The sequence below is a fragment of the Triturus cristatus genome, chromosome 7 (genome assembly GCF_964204655.1).
Source record: "Triturus cristatus chromosome 7, aTriCri1.1, whole genome shotgun sequence".
Taxonomy (NCBI): Eukaryota; Metazoa; Chordata; class Amphibia; order Caudata; family Salamandridae; genus Triturus; species Triturus cristatus.
Genome location: NC_140590.1, coordinates 940,755,428 through 940,776,760, shown reverse-complemented (window position 1 = coordinate 940,776,760; position 21,333 = coordinate 940,755,428). Strand labels below are relative to the sequence as shown.

General features: G+C 41.9%; 1 protein-coding gene across 1 annotated transcript in view; it reads right to left on the bottom strand.

Annotated features, from left to right (window-relative positions):
• LOC146810884 (A disintegrin and metalloproteinase with thrombospondin motifs 2-like) overlaps positions 1-21,333 on the bottom strand; it is a 1,551,661-nt gene that overhangs the window by 202,366 nt on the left and 1,327,962 nt on the right. Inside the window, exon 16 of the mRNA XM_085617927.1 lies at positions 5,215-5,378. Coding sequence (XP_085474053.1) covers positions 5,215-5,378 — 164 coding nt within the window. The remainder of the gene's footprint in view (positions 1-5,214; positions 5,379-21,333) is intronic.

Genomic DNA, 21,333 nt, shown 5'->3' with positions numbered 1-21,333 from the left:
TAAAAGAGAGTAAGGACTTCATTGTCCCGCTTTTAAGGAAATTCTCAATATGAACAGTAGCAGCAGCCCTCACTCTATTTTATTCTTTAGATACGCCATTGTTTTGCATTGCACTAGCTTCCTTTTTATTGGCTGCTTTCAGAACCCGTAAGGTCCCTTGCACTTTATCTATATCACTTTAAATATCTATTTGCTGTCGCCACAGCTTGTCTGTTTAACATATCTGTGTTTGTACTTTTAGCTTAACCCTTCTGTGTAATGGTCATGGATGAGAACTTTGCACTGTATTCTCCTTTTTTTAAAAACTTTTTTGTATTGATTGCCTGCCTGTTTTATTGTATTCTCATTTTAATGTCATTATTTTAACACATATACTTTTATGCAATTCATTCAACTGCAAAATAAAGTTTATAAAGTAAGGCAAAGAGCTGTTATTACCCCTGAATGTATTTCTAAATCCATTCCAACTTCTTTCCCATTCTGCTGGTCTTGTTCTACATTTACATGTACTTCAACTCATTTACTTTATTTTTGTTCAACAGTTTTTAATATTTGGGAAATTATTTGGATACATTGTTTAAAGATTTTTCAATGCAATATTCATCTTTCAATTCACAATGTTTTATTTGGGACTATGTCCCCTGACTGTGAACATCTTTCATCTAAACCTATGCTTTTTGGTCTTTTTATAGCAATTGCCTACCAGGTTATACTTTTTGGTTGGAAGGATATGTCTAAGCTGAATATATCCACATGGTGGAATTTTATTTCCGATGAACATAGCCACTGTTTCTTAAATATCTGTGCAACAGGAAATTAAATATGATCTATATTGGCTACCTTTTACTACATATCTCTCTTCTCACCCCACTTCACCTTAAAAACATTTTTCACCTTCTTTTCTCCTTTCTATATGCTTTTCTTTTTCCTTTGTTTTTATATTCCTATCTATTCTTCCTGATTCTCTTTTCCCTCTCTCTTTCTCTATTACTCTATATATATTTTCCCCTTCTATCTAATTCTTTTATGTAAAACACATATTTGATTTTCTATATTCTTAGCTTTCTTGTTATATGCTTTAAATGTTATTATATGCATATGTTTGCATTTGTATATTACTTTTGTTGATCTTCTTTTGTACCATCAATAAAAAGTATTTAACACAAAAATAAAAAATATTCTGCACTATCAAGTCTGTTAATATATAGCAAATTAGGGGCTAGTGCACAAACCTGGCGGATGCCTTGTCTCAGGGAGAATAGATCCATCCATTCTCAACCTTTCCTGAATCTTACCTAGGCAGAACAATCAAAATGGAGAGCACACAAAAACACACCAGCCCAACATCCAGGCCCGTTGAAAGCAAGAGTTCCCACAGCTTTGACCAGTTAGCACTATGAAAGCTGAAAAAAGATCAATCATAGTTAAGTATAGGTAGTTACCCCTAGCAACTTTATCAGCAAGTGCAAGTTGAGACATTGCTCCAGTGTTCCTAAGCCTGTACTAAACTTATAGTGAAACTCAGACAAAATCTTCACCACCAAGGTGCAGAGCAATAGCCCATCAAGGATAACTTTACCGATAACTTTTACCGTAGAATCTAATACGGAAATAAGAACATTCCATTTAGGATACTGGCAGTTTTCCATTCTAAACACTGATGCAATAATTGCTTACAACCAAGACTGAGGGAGTCCCATTTTATAGGCTGTATTTATGCCATTTTTTAGGAGGCCAGAACTCATGATTGTCTTTTTAAAGGTGCACGAGGACACCATAAGGTCATGGGGCCCTTTTAGAATGGCTTCTGCTCAATGCTTCCTTCACCTTTTCCAAAGTAAACATAATATTAATAGGAACGGTAGGTAGTTCTAAATCAATACGGTTGTTAACGCTATCAGGGGGCCAGGAGATCTTTTTGAAGTGAGTTAATCATTCTTCAGGATCAATATTCAAGCCCAATAACTTTCTAGGTGTTTAGGAGAATGCAATATTCAAGCTCAGTGACCTCTTAGGTGTTTTGAATAATTCAATATTGGAGACCAGTGACCTCAGGTGTTTTGGAGAATTCATTTGAGTTTATAACCTGTAAAAACTCCTGGGTATTTTTCAATTTACAGGAGCTTCCCGACTTTTCCCATGTTTCAGGCTGCAGGCCAGCCTTCCATTTTTCAGAGCCACTTTACAGCCCCTTCTGCAGGACACTATTTAATCCATATTCCCTAGGGTAGATTTCAATGCATGCCATCACCTGGAATTGTGTTTCTACAAGCCACATCAAACCAGGTACTCTCTGTCTTTCTAAGATTCCCTGATGGCTTCAGGAGTAAGGCCTTTGTATTGGCACTCAATTTTTGGAAACACTCAATGATGGAACTGGGGCTTATGTCAAAGGAGAGGTAGTCAACAACCAGGTCTAGGTTGCATATGACTACCTGATGCAGTATATTACCCCTTTTGGAGAATTTCTAGACCAGACCTCACCCATTGTATTTTGTCAAATGACTAATACGGTGCCCAACTGGTTCTATATATCTTTGTGAAAAAGAGGATTTGAATCAATAAACACACTCACTTGCACTCACCCCTAGTAAAAGTTAGTCACATTCCTCGTGACAAACATGTACTCAATAATCGAGCTGCTACTTCTTTCTTTAAAGATCACTATATTAGTTTATGATGTTATAAAGGGTGTCTGACTGCAGATAGTTGTACACCATAATCCCAATTATCCCTAACAAAAAAATAATCATTATAAAAATGAATTATAACCAATCTAAAATCATTTGATCACACAAGATAAAATACCTTGAAATTCGCACTATTAACTGGTATTGATATGATAATCCAGTATTATCAACTGGGATGGGCTTGATATAGCAATCCAATGCTTCTTTGAAAGCTATAACAGGTAAAACCTCTGGGAGCCTATAGCAGCTAAAACCATAATCCACAGCTTTTTGGGCCATATTTCTTGAAGTAAAACAATAACAGGTGGATATGTTCAACCAATTATCCAATCTTAGTTTAGCCTCTACTCCCACTATGTTCCAGCTTAGAAATTCTATATTCTGAACATTAGACATAACAGGAAGGACAGCCTGATCTCCACATCACAACAACGGCTCTATAGAACTAACTGTGGAGCTGAACTCAAATAAATCATGTCTTGGGAGGGTAATGATTGGTTCATTTCTGCCTCCCCTTTTTCCATATGCATGAGGTACAGAAAGTGTGCCAAATGGCACAGTGCTTGGGATGTATAATAAACTGACCGAAGTCCCATCTGCATCTGGCCAAAGTCTCCAGTTCATCGGGGTGATTTTTCAAATTGATCATGAGGGTCACCAATGGACAAATTAAAATCTCAAGGGTTAGCACTGTGGGACAATGAGCAGGCAACAGCCAGGGAACGGTTGAATGTGAGAGGGCTGATTGATGTCATCCTCGTTGTATTTGTCTGGTCTTGTAGTTATTTATAGTCAGTAATTCAGCATCTCTTTTCAAACTGTGATGAATGCCCATGGACCATGAGACTTTAGCTCTGGTCACTCCCCAGATCTGTGAATCCTTGGGTTGGTGGTTTCCGCAAATAAATCTGAACCAAGGAGTCTCTTTCTCTCTCGTCCATCTCCCGAGTCCCAATATCTTGACAACAGATGCCAGACACTGAGGATGGGGAGAGATCCTGGTAAACTCCATTGTAAAGGGATTGTGGTCTTGGAGGACAGTCTGACATTGGCATCCAATATTTATGCCAGACTACAGTTTCAGAACAATCTTCAGACCACATGGTCTGTGTTCTTAGAAACTATGATAAGGATCATTCTTGCGGGAACTGCCAGAGCAGCTCAAAGAATCCATCAGTACCCTCCCTAGCCCCAGCTATTTTCCTCTGGGCAGAGTCCAATCTCTTTTATCTAACAGCAGTATACCTTCCATGGGGGGAGAATAGGCTGGCAGACAGGGTGGGAGGTGGCTACGCTGAGTGTTCCTTAGCTCAATAACAATGAGTTTGTGCCCTGTTTTTTCCAGAAGATATTAGCTCAGTTCAGTCAGCCATGGCTGAACCTTTTGTGTCCAATTTCCCTTCCTCCAAATTTCTGCTCTCTCATACAATTTCCAAGGGCTTGGGGAGTGGATGCCTTAACCCCAGACTAGCTGCAGCGCCTGCTAAATGCCTTCCTCTCTTTCTGACTGATCCTCAAGGTCATGAGAAAAATTAAGATTTGAAATTTGTTACGCCCAGGTATTATTCTTGATGGCAACTTGTTCAGGGAGAAGATCAGGAGAGCTGGGGCCCTACTATGTAAGGAATCGTTTCTTAGACTTTTTCTGATAACATGGCCCTACAAACCTCTATGGGTTTTCTAAGATCCCATCTGCTTTTTTTGCTTCTTTTGAATGTCCAGAGAGCACGTAGCCATCTATGAAAATAGAATTGCCTTTATTAGCAGGACAAATGTTCTGTTTTCTACTTTTGGGCCAGGGGTCAGTAAAAGCACCTCTCTATTTCTACTCTGGGTAGAGGGATCCTTTCAGCAATCTTCACAAGTTATGACACATTGAGAGTTCCTCTGCCTTGGCAGCCTTGAAAGAGTCCACACTACAAGGCATTTGCAATGCAGCAATTTAGTCCTCCCTCTATATGTTCATGATGCACTATAACTTACAGGTGGGAGGAGGTTTTGCAATGGATTTTGTTTCACATGTTTTGAGTGATCTTAGCTCGAACAACGTGTTTCCTTTGTCACATATTTATTTCTTGGGTCTTGTGGCAACTTGTTTATGTGCTTAGTTATCGCCTCATCAGTTAGGACTAGGACGAGAAAGATTGACCCGGAGCCAATGGCCTTAAATGAGGGCAATTGGAGTAATGATTACCAGTAAGAAAATGGGCTCTGTGCGCATGTGTATGCTATGGATAGAGGAAGGTCTTCTCACCATTGTAACACTGAATGACACATTAGGATGTTAAATGGCATTGCCTTGAGGCAGCTTCCTACACAACCAGAAGAAATCCCACTTTTTAAAAAGTATTTATGAGCGGTTAACCAAAATTAGTTGTTTCGCTATGACACAGTACTTTCTGCTGTACAACAAATATGGGATAAATCTTTTTTTATAATGTATTGCTAGAGATCTGCCATTAGCATTGCAATGCAGTCTTTATTCCTTATCACATGCATAAATGTATTATTTTATTTAACTCACCAGAATAACAATCCCATGAGGCAACGGCCCTATAGTTTGTACGGTCTCTCTGTTGTCGTCATTCCGGTAATCCCATTCTACCCCCATGTCGATAAACCCTTTGGAATCTGGAACATAGTTGTCTTCATTCAAAATAAACTTTCCCGTTACCTGGTTCCTAATTGCTGCAAAAACACAAAAACAATTGGTTAAGCTCCACCTACATTTTTTTTTATTTTCTCCTTGGATTTGAACAGGTATATGCACACCAAACTTGCTTTTAATGTGTGCTTTTCATGTGTAAAATCAGTCGTTATTAACTCCGCCCGACATTTGCCTTTCATGTTGTGACTCTGAGGCGGCGCCTCCCTGTAAGTCAGTGTGCGATGGAAGAGTTGTTGAGGGAACAGTAAGGTGTGCTAACCAGGTTGATAGATGCGCAGCTTGGACTAAGCATCAAGTACATTTGGAAATTGCAATCAAATTTGGTTTAGACAACGCACTCCAGCGTATTCAAGGTTATAAATGTGAAACATTCAAGCGTGATGAGCTGGTATGGCCTCTGTCCAAGGTCACACAGATGTCACAGTTTCTTTTGTGGGTCACCTTCATGATTATACATTGTGTGTTCAATGATGACATTTCAATTGAGTGTTATTGTAGTTGAACTTGTTAAGATGTACCACTCTCACAGACTCGTCAGAGTTGTGGTGGATAGTACTTTTGTGTTTAGTAATACCTAATTAGATTTTTGTTTCAGTCATCCAGTGTTCAAAATGCATTAGGAAATACTTTGTCAAGGATCGGAGGGTCCATGTGATTGTTAAATATACAACAGAGGTTACTCTATGAACAGCATAAAGATTTAATTCCGAAAGATTATAATTTTTTGAATAAAAAATAAAAATAAGAGTGCATCACCCCTTTCTTTCTTGGAAATTGCCTCACAATCTGTGCCTGCTGCAAAAATCGTTAAAGCTTGGGTAGTCAGTCTCAAAAGCAAGTGTTGGCAAAGTAAATAGAGCTTGCCTTTGGGACCTATTGACTATGCCAATGATTTTAGCAATATGTTAAAATACATACGTTGCCTATTTTATATCAGTAAAGCTTTTGAATTTGTTAATGTATGTAAACTCTCTTTACTTTAGTGCTACTTTGTATTGTAGTTGAAATTTGCTTTTCTAAGTATTGGCAAAACATAGAGATCGTGCGTGGGAGTGGGGCGGAAGCAATATGTAGGGCGGAATCACGGAGGACAACAGTGGGGGAAGCAACAAGTGGGCAGGTGGAAGCAAACCGTTGCCACAAGAGAGCACAATTACGAGCACAGGAAGAGGACAAAAGCGCACAATGGAGACAGCTGGAAAATACATGAACTCTCATCGAGTGTTTTAACCAAAAAGAAAATAAAGTAGCATTTTAAAAAAATGAGCAGTAATGCATCCATGCTGCAAAGGAGGTACAAACACAAGATGAGGAACACAAGTCAACGAATAAGAAGCAAGGAAATTAGAGTAACAATGAAGCCAACCCATGGTAAGCAAAGGCAGACCCTAAGCCGACTGTATGCTAACAATACATCATGCAACAAACAGCACATACATTGTCTACTAGGAAAGACCTAATAAAGCTTATTGAGGAGCCTAAAAGGTCGGTAGGAGGTGATTTTTTATAGCGGTATCAATATATGCCTCAACAGAACTTTTCTGTGTAGCCGGCAATTATTAACTCTCTGAACACTACAAAGTTCACTGAAGTAAGAACTTGCGTTCTAACCAACTGCAAATATGGACCATTTAGACTCATACAATGTTAGAAGGTGATCACACTCCCTGGAGCAAGTAACATTTCCACCTTTGTTTGAGTATGTCTTCAGACTCCATTAATATCTTTTGCAAATAAATGGAGAGTGCATGGATGGTAACTACTCTCATGTTGTATTCCTCATTACTCCTTGCAACAACAAAAATAAAAGATTAACGGCTCAGAAAAACTCAGCAGTGACTCAGGTGCTGCTGCAATTTGTGCTCACCTACTGATAGGAGTGCTAAAATGGACAGCAGTTGCATTGTCACCTTTTTTTTGCACTAGCACATTGGCCTAAGTTACCTGCTTAGCAGTAAATTTAAACCATCTCTTGATAGGGATGCTATGTTAATTTGGTTTTACACAACAGTACTTTATAAGGGATTTAATAAAGCTCAGGTAGTTAGGAGTTTTTTTCTCTGAGGCAGACAGACAGAATTCAAGTGTTTGGCTGTCAGCATGTGACAAGTGTGTCAAGATGTTCCTCTGTGATACAAGATAGCCAAAATAGCAGTAACACCTGAGAAAAGTAGTCTGTTATGAAGGTAGTGTTGAGATTTGTCTTGAAGATAACCAGGGCCAGATTTAAAGAAGGTCAAATGAGTAAGATGCAAGGCTTTAAACAACTTTTTTTTCTACCGTGTAACTGTTGCTTGTAAGGGGTCATATGAACATGCCAAAAACATAAGGAACGTGATACTATGAAACACTTGCAGCATAGCAATACGTATGTTGAGACAGCCCAGGTGCAGCCTGTTACAATGGTCAATTCTAGATATGATCATAGCCTGAAAAGTTTATTTAAAACAATCTTTAGCACTGTTAAGCAAAGAAAGTACAAAGAAGTGGCCTTGTTAACCTGTGCTTTAAGAGTCATGACACTGTCCAAACAAACACAGAGATTTTTGTCTGTAAAAACTAGGGTGGGAGGGAAGCTGATCTTTAGGGCCTCCAGGTGTCTGATCAAAGAATGAAAAACTCTTTTGTGTTGGAGTTCAGTTTCAAAGAGATGATACTGATCTAGTTGGCCACCTCTGAAAGACAGATGTGAAGTTCTCTTTGACATTTCCTGATGTATCTTCTAGCGAAATGATCAATTATGTGTCCAAAGAGGTCATGAAGGTAAAACTCAACAACCTAATTAGGTGGGCAAGTGTCATTTAAGAAGAGGATTCAATGTGGTAATGCCACACTAAACCTACATTATTTGTAAATATGACATGGGGATGGAAGGAGCACCCAACTACCTAAACCTAAGACTGATGATTAGTATTCACCAAGAAAAGTGCTATTTGATATTTTAAATCATTCTTGAATATTACTTCTCAATTGATAATTTATTGATGATAATATTATAGTTTTAGTTGTGAAGTGTTAGACTTGTCAGCCTTAGGGGGCCTTCCCCAAATGATTTTGCCTACTTACTTTCATTTTTGTGCTAGAATTTATTTCTATTGGCCTTAAGACTCTGTGTACTTTACCACTCCTAACCAGTACTAAAGTGCTTGTGCTGTCTTGCCAAAACATGAATTGACTTACACCTGATTGGCATATTTAATTTACTTATAAGTCCCTTGTAGAGTGGTATACATATACCCAGGGCCTGTAAATTAAATGCTACCCATGGGCCTGCAGCACTTGTTGTGCCACCCATTTTAATTACTTATGCCATGACCCTTTCAGAGACACCATTTTCATATCACTTAACGCACTATGGTCAAAATAGGCTTTTAGCTAAAACCTGTCTAGTAAGCAAGACCTGAACATTGTGTCCACCTAAAACATGTCCCAGGCATACTATTGCAGGCTGAATGTAGTTTTACTGCCATTTTGACTTGGCAATATATCCCCTTGCCATGCCTTAAACTGCCCTTTTATTGGAAATGTCATCCCTAGGGCAGGCCCTAGGTAGCCACTGGAGCAGGTGCATTGTTATTCAAAGTTTGGACACATACCTTTAAGCTTTACATGTCCTGGGAGTAAAAAATTCCTAAATTTGTTTCTCACTACAGTGAGGTGTATTTGTCAAATAGGATACCATTGGGTTGCCTAATTACATTTAATAAGTGCTAACGTTTGATATGAACTAGATAGCCAGGCCATGTTTGGTATCGATGGAATTGGAATAAAAAATTCTCTTTAATGGTATAGCCAGATTTTTAATTACAATTTTAAAAATGCCACTTTTAGAAAGTTGGCTTTTTCCTGCCTTTATCTTTTTGTGCCTGCAGCCTGTCTTGGGTCACTAGGCTGTGTTCTGCCTTCAAACAAAGAACTTATCACCTCCGCATTGTCACTGCAGTCAGCTTGGAGCCATTGTTGTGGTTCACCTTGCAAGGGATTGTGGCTGTTGCTTGACCAGGGCTCCCACCCCAGGAAACCAACAACCCATTTTCTCACATCAAGTAAAAGTAAAACTTTTTTTTAAATTATTTCAAATGTACTATCAAGTCTTTCAATTCTTCCATGAGCAGTAGGTCAACACAAGGCATGAAGATTACATAGAATACCATTTAGCTCCAGAAAGTAATACAAATCTTAGCTATAATACTACCTGTTTCAAATCCAGCAGCTTGAGCTTGAAATTTCAGGGGCACACACAAGACACTGTTATACAATTTAAGTGACCTAGATAACCAGAACATTTATGTTGGTTTTCTCTGGCTGCAGGACAGATGAGAGGAAGGCAGCTATTAGCCTACATTGATGTTTAGGTGTAACTTGACAGTGCAACTGTTACCTGACCTTATGTTATCAACAAAAAAGAGCTTGCAGAGTCCAACTAAGAGAGGGACTTAGACTCCACTCACATGTTGGTACCCCTGAGTACAAGATGTGATAGGGCCGGATTTGTGTGCTTCCACTAAGAAACTGCAGGTATTGCACTTTTAGGCTTGTGGCAAAGTTTATAGTCAATGTTGCAGGGCTACGTTAGTTGTGATGGCAAGTCAGTGATCACAGCCTTAGGTCTGATATGTTTATTATGAAATGTTATGATAAAAGAACTAGGCCTGACATATTTATTGTGAAAAGCATATGTTAAAGTTGCTGGCTTTAACTTTGAGATTGCCTTAAAACATCTATTATAGGTAATTTCCAATTGGTAAACAATAGAGATTTAGAGTTTGGTGTCTCTGGACTCACAATTTAAATTGTGAGTTTGAAAATGCCAATTTTAGAAAGTTAATATGTGGTTGAGTGGGCCTGCACACCTATTTGTGTGTATTTATATTCCTTATGTACCAAAGATCTTTAGTATATTTTTAGCGTGCTTTCACGTAAAGGGATGTGAGTCAACGTCCCTGACAAGAACAATGAGTAGGAGAGGTTCTGGAGTGATCAGAGCCTACGTGAATCACAGCTCATGTGATTCACGTAGGCTCTGATCACTCCAGAACCTCTCCTACTCAATTTTAGAAAGTTGGCATTTTCTCTACTTTAACCATCCTGTGCTTCTGCCTGTCTGTGAATACACGTCTGGGCTGGGTGACAGCTTGGCTTTGTGCGTTCCCTCTAGACAGCCACACACAAAGGGAGCTGGGGTGTGACATTTGCATCCTGATGGCACATCACTAGACTAATGTGCCATCCTGATTGGGAGGGGGGTGACACTTACACCTCAAAAGGGCTGAGTCTGTCCACACACAAAGAGCTGTATACCCCCCTGTAGGGAGACTGGAGCCAAGGCAGGAAAGGCAGGGACCTTGTGATCTTCAAAGGCCTCTTTGTAGTCTCCTGCACTTCAAAGGCACAACTGGATATAAATTCTTGACCCCGGACACCACCAAATCAGAACTCTGCTGGAACCAAGGACACTCTGCCAGGAAGAAGAGCTGTTGCTGTAGTAGGGACTGCCACTCTGCTAATTGCTTTGCTGTGATGCCCTGCTGCCTGCTGATTGCCATGTTGCAGAAGGGACTACCACTTTGCTACCTGCACTGACCTGCTGCCTTCTGCTTCTTAGCTGTAGTGGACTGGACCTGCTCTCTACATCCTTAAACCCAAGTTTCTCCAAGGGCTTGCTGTTTGTCACCTGTTCTTGAAGTCTCAAGGCCATCAAAGACTTCCTTCACCTTTGCTTCAGATGCTGGACTATGCCAACTGTCAGTCCTCCCATTCCAAGAGGTGTCAATCCAGTCCTGGGCCTTAAAAGTGGGTTCTGCAGCTGTTTTCTTGTACAAATTGATGCAGTGATGACATGGTGATGATCAGAACTGATGCAGTGCCCTTCAACGCTGATGCAGTGCAGATCCAAAGATATTCCTGCATGGCAGGATGACGCACGGAACCTGACTCTGAGGTTCGGCGATGATGCAGCACTGATCCGAGGTTCTAACTGCAAAGACTCGACAACGATGCAGAGCTTGTATTGGAAGGGGTTCTACAACAACGCAGGACCCAACTGTGAGGTTCCATTTTGAAGTATCGGCCCGACTGCGTGAATTGGAACAAATGTATGGAGTCTTGACGCTTGCTCCACCCACGGTGCTTTTTCAGCAGGCCCTGTGTGGGTTCTGTAGCCGGCTTGCCCTCCATTGTGTTTGGCCTGAACTTTGGATTCACCCCAGTCTAGAACGACCTCTGGTGACCACCAAGCGCTACCTTTTGGATTTTTGTTGTTTTAGTCTTGTTTTATTATTCAGATAAATATTCTCTATTTTTCTAAACTGGTGTGGAATCCTTTTGTGGTGTTTTCACTGTGTTACTGTATTTAAAGTGTTGCACAAATACTTTACACATTGCCTCTTAAGTTAAGCCTGACTTCTCTGTACCAAGCTACCAGAGGGTGAGCTCAGGTTAATTTAGGTTGTGTATCTGACTTACCTAGAACAGGCTTGTGGCCCCTACTTGGACAGAGTGCAAACGTCCGTCAACTAAAGACCCAATTTCTATCAATGCTCGAAACCTAAGATAGTTAATTTCTCCATACCATAACCCTTCTTCTATTACGCCATAGAGGAGATTTTCAAATACATCAGAAATGTTTCCATACTTCGACGCCCTGTAATGCTTTCCAAAAGTTGAAGCAGTAGCCCACATAGCTGTCCCACATATTTCAGAGATAGATCCCCTTGCAGTTAAGCAATTGAGGAAGCCATACCAAGGGTAGATCTGCCCTATATCCCAGAATGTGTCACTTAACCCATTACTTCGTAAACCATGGCAATCAAAATACCTTATCCACAAGCTCAAAGTTGTAGTAGCTGGCTTCTCCTCCTTCCCAGTGGGCCCACAATTGACCAACAATGTCTCAAACCTTCTGCAGGACTCTACCTTCTCCAAATAAAGAACTAGAGCGTTTCTCACATTTAAGCAACTGTTCTTCTAACGCAAGAGAAGGAAAACATTTTGGCAAAATAATTTCCATCTGTGTTTGCAAAGCTGAAGTAATTGTAGGCAAGAAAGAAAGGATCAGAACCAATACCACTATATCTTCACAGACCATAAAAATTGGATGTTCTCAAGACAATGGTCCTCTTTCCCCCAACCTTCTGGCTGATGTAATCACTGGAAGAAAGCAGGTTTTGAGAGTTAAAGTTCTCAAGTCTACCCCATCTAGAGGCTCAAAGGGATGAATTGTCAAAGCTTCCAAAACCACAGATAATCCCTGGTTGGAAATAGCCTAAACGGGATACAAATTTGATAGTCCCTTTAGACATCTGGGAATTAGACCATCCTTATCTGCTAGATTCTTCCAGTAACTTTGCAAAGCCCTTATTGCTATCCATTGGACGCTAAGGATTGCCACTGCTAAACTCAATTTCAACCCTTCCTTTAAAAATTCCATCACCAAAATAAAAATGACTGAAGTAGGAGCCAACTTTCTTACTTTGCACCAGCGAGAAAAAGTGTGGATAATTTCCTGGAAGTCTGAACTCGAACAGCAAGATCCTCAGGCAATCCTCTCTCTCCTAAACCGCTTCACTCAAACTCTAGGCTGTCCACCTGAGATTGAGCAGAGTTCCCCAGGGCAGCACAGGAACGTTAAGAGGAGAGTGAGCTATAGGGAACCTCCACTCCTGCGAACCCTCATGGACTGCAAATGGGCAAAAACCAATTTGCACAAGGCCAATGAGGAGCGATCATCACAACCTCAGCTCTCGCCCTTCTCACTCTCACCAGAAATTCCCTTATCAAGGGAAATGGAAGGAATGCATATATCAACTCCTGAAGCCATACACGACAGACTATCCACTGCCCATGCAAAATCTTTCCTCCCCCTTGAAAAGAACCTCAGAAGCTTGGCATTCTCTGGCACTGCAAACACACCTATAACCAGTGTCCCCCACTGATAAACACACAGAGTGAACAGATCAGGATGAAGAGAAAAGTCCAGAGAAGATGGAATTCCTCTGCTAGGAACGTCTGCAAACTCACTGGATACCCCCTGGATGCGAACTGCAGACAGAGATATCAGAGAGTCCTGAGCCAGTAGAGAATCTCTGTGATGATGTTGTTCAAGGTGCAACATCTGGTTCCACCTTGCTTGTTGACATACGTTTTAGTGACCACAGTGTGTGTTTGAACCAGAACTGCTCTGTTCAGAATCAGATGACTTAATGCTTGAATAGCTAACCCACTACTATGAGTTCTCTCCAGGTGGCTGAAGTTTGAGCTTCTGCTCTTATCAAGAAATTGTGCACCTCCTGATCCTCCAGCCAGGCTCCCCATCTGGACAAACTGGCATCTGTAGTGATGACTACCAAAACCGGAGGATCCAGCTGAATACCGTTCAGCAGAAGGTCCTGATTCAGCCAAGACCAGATGTCTTTCCTCATTTGCCAAGTCCATTTGATTTTGAACGGCAGGGTTTCAGAACCTGGAGACCAGCTGTTCAATACCCTCCTCTTGAAGTTGTGCAAATGGAACCTTGACAACTGGGCTAGGAAAATTATTGAAGCTAAGTTGCCTTGTACCCAAAGACAGTCAGCAATTTTGTGCGCTTCTGGTCCAGAAGCTTTAGAACATGGAATTCCAACTTGAGCCATCTCTTTTCTGGAAGTAACACTATGCTCAAATGAGTTTGGAAATAAGCTTCTTCTCCTCCGTGCCCTAACACACAATTCATTTCTCTAGGACTGACTTTGGCCTGCCTCCGACTCACTATAACTGCAGCAAAACCTGGAGGGGACATGTGAGAAGCCAGCTCACAAGAGTTCAAGATAGCAGCGTAAAATAAGTTCATGACCACACTGTAGCTCTTCTTGGACACTCCGACCCTGCAGTTCCCTGCATCTTCCAGTTATTAGTCATTTGAACCACATTGACATTGATAAATTATAATGTATTATAAGGTATATTTTAGATGAAAACAGGGACCTAGATTTACAAAAAAGCAAGCAATACATCGCTGCAACTAAAGATGCTGAGCTGCTTGAAAGGGAGAGAGTAGAACAGTGACATATCTATTCAGATATAGCATTGTTTTCCTCTCGCCAAGCACTGGTGCACTTTAGGATTCCATGCACCAGCTCAATGCTAGGAATGTTTTTTTATAATGGAAGAGGCACCTTCCCAGTACAACAACTGTCCTTTAACACTTTTCCTGCTTTCTATGTGTGCTGTACAATGCAGCATGCATGCAAAGTAGGGAACATGAGAAGAAATGAAAACATTTCTCATCCTTATGCCTGCCTACAGAAGGTGTAAGACTCTGGCACAAATTCATGTCTATGTAGGGTTATAGATCGGGACTTGCATCAAAACCCATGAATGTTTGCATGGGAATGCCCATGTACCACACTTGGAACGTACTCTTGAAGCAAAATAATTCAATGGAGCGCATAGTGCAACATTTGAATGACTTTGGGAAACTATCCAATGTAAATCCTATTTTGCGTCAGATAATAAATCCCAGCATAACACTTTGCATCAGGTTTGCATTACAAAAGTAATACAAACCTCTTACAAAGTGTTAGTAAATCTGGCTGACAATGCTTTTACATGCATGATGCTGTGAGCTTGTGTCCACACCACTGCACAAACATGCACTGAACTACAAAGCAGTGCCAGGGACAGTCAGCAGCAACTCTTGATTAAATCAATAAAATTACCCTACAGTGGCCATTTGATTGCTGTAAAAGTGGCAAATGTCTTTGTCACTATCTATCTTGCCTTGGATGGCACTGTGATAATCCTATGCTTATAAGCTCTGCTAGAAAACCAGACGTATGAGGTGGGCAGAAACAAGTGTTGTTCTAGAGTGCTATAGATGAAGGAGCTGCTCTCCAACACCTAAAACCTGGGAACTACCAATAGTTACTTGCTTCCTTTTTTCCACAATTTATGCAGCACTTTAACACTGACAGGGTATTGTCTAGTGGGTGCTCACTTGTGTCTGTACAAAGCTATACCTCTCTGAAGAGCTCTAATATGAGTGGAACACATGGGTCAGGGGTTGCTTTTATTCATTCCAGGTTGGCTTAGATGGTATTTCATCAATCCAAAGCTGTAATACTGTGCCTGGAGTGGTAAAAAGGCTTTCTTCATTTTTAAGCTAGGCATGGATGGCACTAGCTAATCCTATACTTAAATACTTCCCAATGAAAATGGCAAAAGGCATTCTAGCTTTCTAGCTCAGTATGGTTGGCACTGTTTTTTCCCTAAGCTTAAAATCTCTGCTAGAAAAACTGACATTTGAGGTGAGCAGATTCAGTGTTGGTGTTGCAGAATGCTCCGTATGAAGGAGCTTCTTTCCACCTAAAACGTAGGAACTACCTAGAGTTCTGTTTTTTATCGATGACAACACTAAAGTTTTAAACTAAAAACAACATAGAAATTCACCAGATGTAGTTGGAAACACTGGCTATAATGAGCGCACCCGCAATGCACTGCTCATGACCTCTCATATGTTATCACTCATGACATGCTAAACGATATCTATGATGACATTACTGGTCACACCACTGATTAAATCTTCCAAGCTACAGCTCCTCAAATAGAAACATGGCAGTAATGGAGACAAATCTCATTCAGTAAGTTAAAAGCTGAATTGTGCACATCATTTATGGCATTACTTACTACAGCGAGCAGCTACTGATCATGCTCCCTGCAGGAAGGAGCAATATTTTTATTTGCTTCCCTGCTCTCATCACTGCAGGCAGAGAAACAGATAAAAAGTCCACTCCCAGTTGACGGGAGCATTTTTGAAGCTTCCACTTGCTGGGAACCGACTTGGTGTTTGTTCCCACCTGGTGACAGTTTGGAAAATGCTCCAGCTAAGTGAGAGCAAACACAGGTTTATCTGCCTGCGCCACTGTGAGCATGGAACTACTTTGTCCCAGGGGTGGATCCCCAGGACATAGCATCTATGTGGGCCCTGGGGGATGGGATCCTCAAAGCACTTAATGGCTCAGGGAGGGGGCGGTGCGACCCCCTCCCCATTTTACAAAATGTCATCCAGAGGTGTAGGCTAACCAGGGTCTCTCAAGGCTCAGGGAGGGGGACCACTTTTTTAATGAGCTTGGCAATGGGGTGGGCTCACCAGAGATAAGAGCCATGTGTCTTCCCTCACCATACATATTATGTTTTGATCCTGGAGGTGGGCTCCTCGGGCCTCTAATAGCTCTGGGAGGGAGGCATCCCACTGCCACATACGTAATATGTTTGGCCCTGGGTGTGGGCTCCCTGCGTCCTCTGATGGCTCGAGGAGTGGGAGCCCATGTCCCCTCTCCCAATAAATATAGTTTTCAGCCCCAGGGTGGCTCCCCAGGGCCTCTGGAGGCTCAGGGAGGGAGGCCACGCAGCACACTTCCCCTTTATAAATACAGCCCTGGGAGTGGGGTCCCCGTGGCTTATAGTAAATAAATGCAGCCCAGACACTATTTTATTTATCCCATTATAGCCTGGCAGCATTTTTTGTCATTTCTTTCTTTTTTTGGACCCGGGTATTCCCTTTAGGCCCCCCATATGGCCTGGTGGGTCAGGGGATCACTATCCTGCCCCATATGATTTCTTTTTTTAAACTTTAGAATAGGTGACTAAGTCCCCGAGTCCTGTAATGTCTGGCAGCAAAATTTTTCTCATGTCGCTGGCAGCCAATCAGAGAGCATTCTCTCGTAGGAGTCTGACTCCTGTTGGAGCGATATAGCCAAGGTGAATACAGCTCTCTGGGCCAATCAAAATGCTCTTATTTTAATTTTGCACTCCCATTAGAGTTAATCGAGACATAAATATACAATTATTTTTTACTCTAAATTTCTCAAAACTACTGAACGGATATATGCCAAATCACAAAAAGCACATTCTGCGGACCAGCATCTAGCTTCCTGCCACATCTGGTAAATTCCGTTCACCATTTTTTGCTGTAGCCTTATCTAAAGAAGTCTAATGAAATGTATCAGGATTTTGTGTTTTGGGACCTCCCTTTTTTCTCATACCCCGCTTGACAGATCATCTCAAAACTTTCCAGGAAGGAGTTGAGATGGATAAGCTTTTTTGGGGGGGGGGATTTTTTTGAGGATTCGTCAAATGGGGCCAATATTATTAGCAAACCAAAAAACACTCTTCCTATGGAAAAGCAGACCTAATACAAGTTTGCACCCGCCGCTAGATGAGATATATATATATATATGTATCCACCCACTGAAAATACCCAAAGGTAACAGGGACGTTATAGTTAGGGTCAGAATTCACTCATACAAAACAAGTGAAATTCGGCAGTTATATTTACCTGAGCTAACTATAACATACACCCACCCAATGCACTGCTTATGGCCTTACCTATTATATTTCCCATGACATGGTCATTTACATCACTCATGACATTACTGATAGTATCTTAAATAACATCAATGATGTCATCAGTGATGTCACTGACCATGTCGTGAGTGAGGTAATATGCAAGGTCATAAGCAATGCATTGTGGGGGCATAAGTAATAGTTAGCTCAGCTGACTATAACTGCTGAATTTCCCTGGCTTTGTACAGGTAAAACCTGAGCCTCACTATAACGCCTCTGTAACCTTCAGTTTTTTACAGTGAATTTCTAAGGTTTATTAATTCCATTTCCTAACCATAACGTCACTGTAACCTTTGTTTTTTTCAGTGAACTTCTAAGGGTTTTTAAATGCTAATTCCTAACTAAAACATCCCTGTAAACTTTCATTTTTTCAGTGAATTTCTATGGTTTTTTAACTAATAGTCGCGTTTGAAGAATAGTGGAGAAAGGGGGCAAAGCCCCTGACCAACTCTCAGGAATCCTGATGTGTAGGATTTACAGGAGGGCTTCTTGGCCCTCAATGACCCTCTGGAATAAAGTGGACTTAACCCCCCACCACTAGTGAACGACGAGCTGCGTTTGCAGAGTGGTGGAGAAAGGGGGTGAGGTCTCCGAAGACCTCTTAGCAATCCCGCTGTGTGAGACTTATTGGAGATAACAGATGGGGTAGTTGGCACCCAAGGACGTCCGTGGGGGCCAACTACCCCTCTTATTACCTTCAGTAAATCCCACATAGAAGGATTGCTGAGACCTGATAGGAGGCCATGCCCCCTTTCTCCACAACTCTACAAACATACCTCCTGGTGCACTACTAGTAGGGAAATTAAGTTGACTTGGCTATTGAGGGTCCTTGGGGGCCAACTACCCCTGATGTTACCTCCAGCACGTCCCAAACAGTATGTTTGCTAAGAGGTTTTCTCTGACCATGCCCCCTTTCTCCACTACTTGCAAACATGCCTCCTGGCACACTTCTAGCCCTCCTGTTACCTCCAGTAAGACCAACACAGGTAGATTGCTGAGAGGTCATCAGAGGACACGCCCCCTGTCTCCTCCACTCTTCAAACGTGCCTCCTCATACACTAGTTCTTGGTGGAAGAAGTCCCCTTTAGTCCTGATGTCCTCAGAAGGCAGAGGGACATCATCCACCCGTCAGCAGTGCGCTGAGTAGTGGAGAAAGGGGGCGTGGCCTCCAACCATCTCTCAGCAATTCCACTTGTTGACCCCTAAGGACCCTCAGCAGCCAAGGGGACATCATCACCCAACCAGTAGCATGCCAGAGGCACATTTGCAAAGTAGTGGGAAAAGGGTGCAGGGGGATTCGGCGAGTTGCCAGATTTGTTTTCTTTTGTATTTTATATTTTAGTTATGCTGGTGTGTGGCCCCTTCTATGGACCATATTTGGCCTGGGTACCCCATTCCTCGGGGCCTGACACTTTAAAAAAAATATTTATATAAAAAACATGAGGGGAACCAGGTAGCCCCCCCTCCAGGTCCGATTTCGGCCTCGGGGACCCTTTCACCCTGGACTTGGCCTTTGTTTAAATTTTTGTAAATAATTTAAGGAAAGGGATTGAGCTTCCTCCCTCCCGAGGCCATGTTCAGCCCCGGGGACCCCATCCCATGGGGCCAGGCCACTTTGTTGGGTGTGCCATGGGAGGAGCATGAAGGCCCCCACGGTATCTGCCAGCTCCCTGCCTCCTGCGGTAGCCGGCACTGCTTTTACACACAGGGAGCTGCTGACATACAGCTCCCTGTTTGTAAAAGCAAAGTGCTCTGCTTTGAGCAAGTGAGAGCAAAATTCTCTCGCTTGCTCAAAGCGGAGCTCACTGTTTGCTATTGCATGGCGGGGGCATACCATATCATACTGCAATGTTCCATTTGTGTGCACCCCAGGACAATGCTGGAGCCGACCCTGGTGGCGGTCCCCCAGGGCAATGTAGGGCTCCTGGGGAGCCAATGCGGTGCCCCTTCTTTGGTCACTTTTCCCCTGGGAAATGGTAGTCCATGGGGCTGGTGGCCCGCAACGGAACCCCTTAATTATTGCTTTTGTGCCCTGGGGAGGTTGCAGTCACCGGGGTTGCCCCCCACAATTCTTTTTTTTAAAAAGAGTGCCCCGGAGGGAAATGGCAGCCTGCGAGGCCCCCTATTATTATTGAAACTAGCCCCGGGGCGGTCCCTGGGGCAGAAGGGTCCACGAGATCCCCCAATGTTATTATAAAATGAGTCCTGGGGAGGTGGCAGTTCCTGGGGCAGGGATGGTCTGCGAGGCCCCCAACTTTGATGGAATTAGCCCTGGGAGAGGTGACGGTGCCCAGGGCTGCCGGCGGACTCAGTGGGCCCGCCCAAAAATTATTAAGACAGGGTAGCTTGTCCGGCATTTGCAGATTCCATTTTGGATCTGCGGATCCAAAAATATATTTTTAAAAAACATAAATAGGGGTCTGATTGTAGTCCAGACCCTGCAGCCAACTGATACTGCAACAGACCATGTGAAACAGGATTTGCTGCCTTCAGAGGATTGAGTGGAGGGCACACCCCATGGTGCACAGCCGGGGAGGTTAAGCCGGATCGATGAGCACAAAACAAGGCATTTAAAGTGAGAGATATGGTTTGAATGGCTTATGTGGAGTGAGTTGTGGACCAAGGTCCTAACTATACTTTGTGAGTTTCATTGTTTTTGGGGTATTACATTTTTGAATTTTATTAATTTTGGGGTATTAATTGAAACCATAAATGGACATTAACTGTGGGTTTTGGGTACATTTTTGATATTTTTTTAAACATACATCAAGGCAACCATACGTTTCCTTTAGTCGTTTTTTTTAAAATAGATATGTAAATTCAATGAAACAATACAAACAACACTGGAAATGCCCAGTAATAATCTATTGAAATAACTATCATCTTCACCCTGCCATGCACTACTTATTATCTCACATATTACATCGCTCATGACATCATTTGTCATATTACTGATTATATCTTCCAAGCTACTGTTCCTCAAATAGAAGCATGGAAGTAATGGATACAAGTCTCACTCAGAATGGTAAAATTTGAATGATGCACACTTTAAGTACCAGCAAAGTTTCAAGTGCAATCAGTACTTCACTGAAGCAAGGTAGAGACGACTAGTGTGAGTTGAAGATATATGTTTCACACATGTTGTGTGTTAATTTAATGGACTGTTACCCAAAACATTTCCGAAAAACTAAAGCTTCCTTACAAAATATTATTCACCTGTGGATATTTGTCTACATGCTGATGTAAAAAAGGTGTCATGTAGTGTGTTAGCCAATTTCTATATGAACAGGATGTCGGGCTTAGCTCTTTCTGCAGGGTCACACTGGATATTTCCCTTCCTCTGCCTGCCTTTGCTGAAACATTTTTCGTTGGCTTTTGGACTACACATTGGTAAACTGATAGTGCTCACCCTTGTATGAAAGTATGTTAAACGCCTGCTTGGTACATCACATTTACTCATAAATCTCTACTTAATGATACTACATCTACCCACTGCCTGTAAATTAAATGCTAGGAGTGGGCAGCAGCACTCATTGTGCCACTCATTAAAGTAGCACTGCAAAACATTTCTCAGACATGTTACTGCAGCATGTA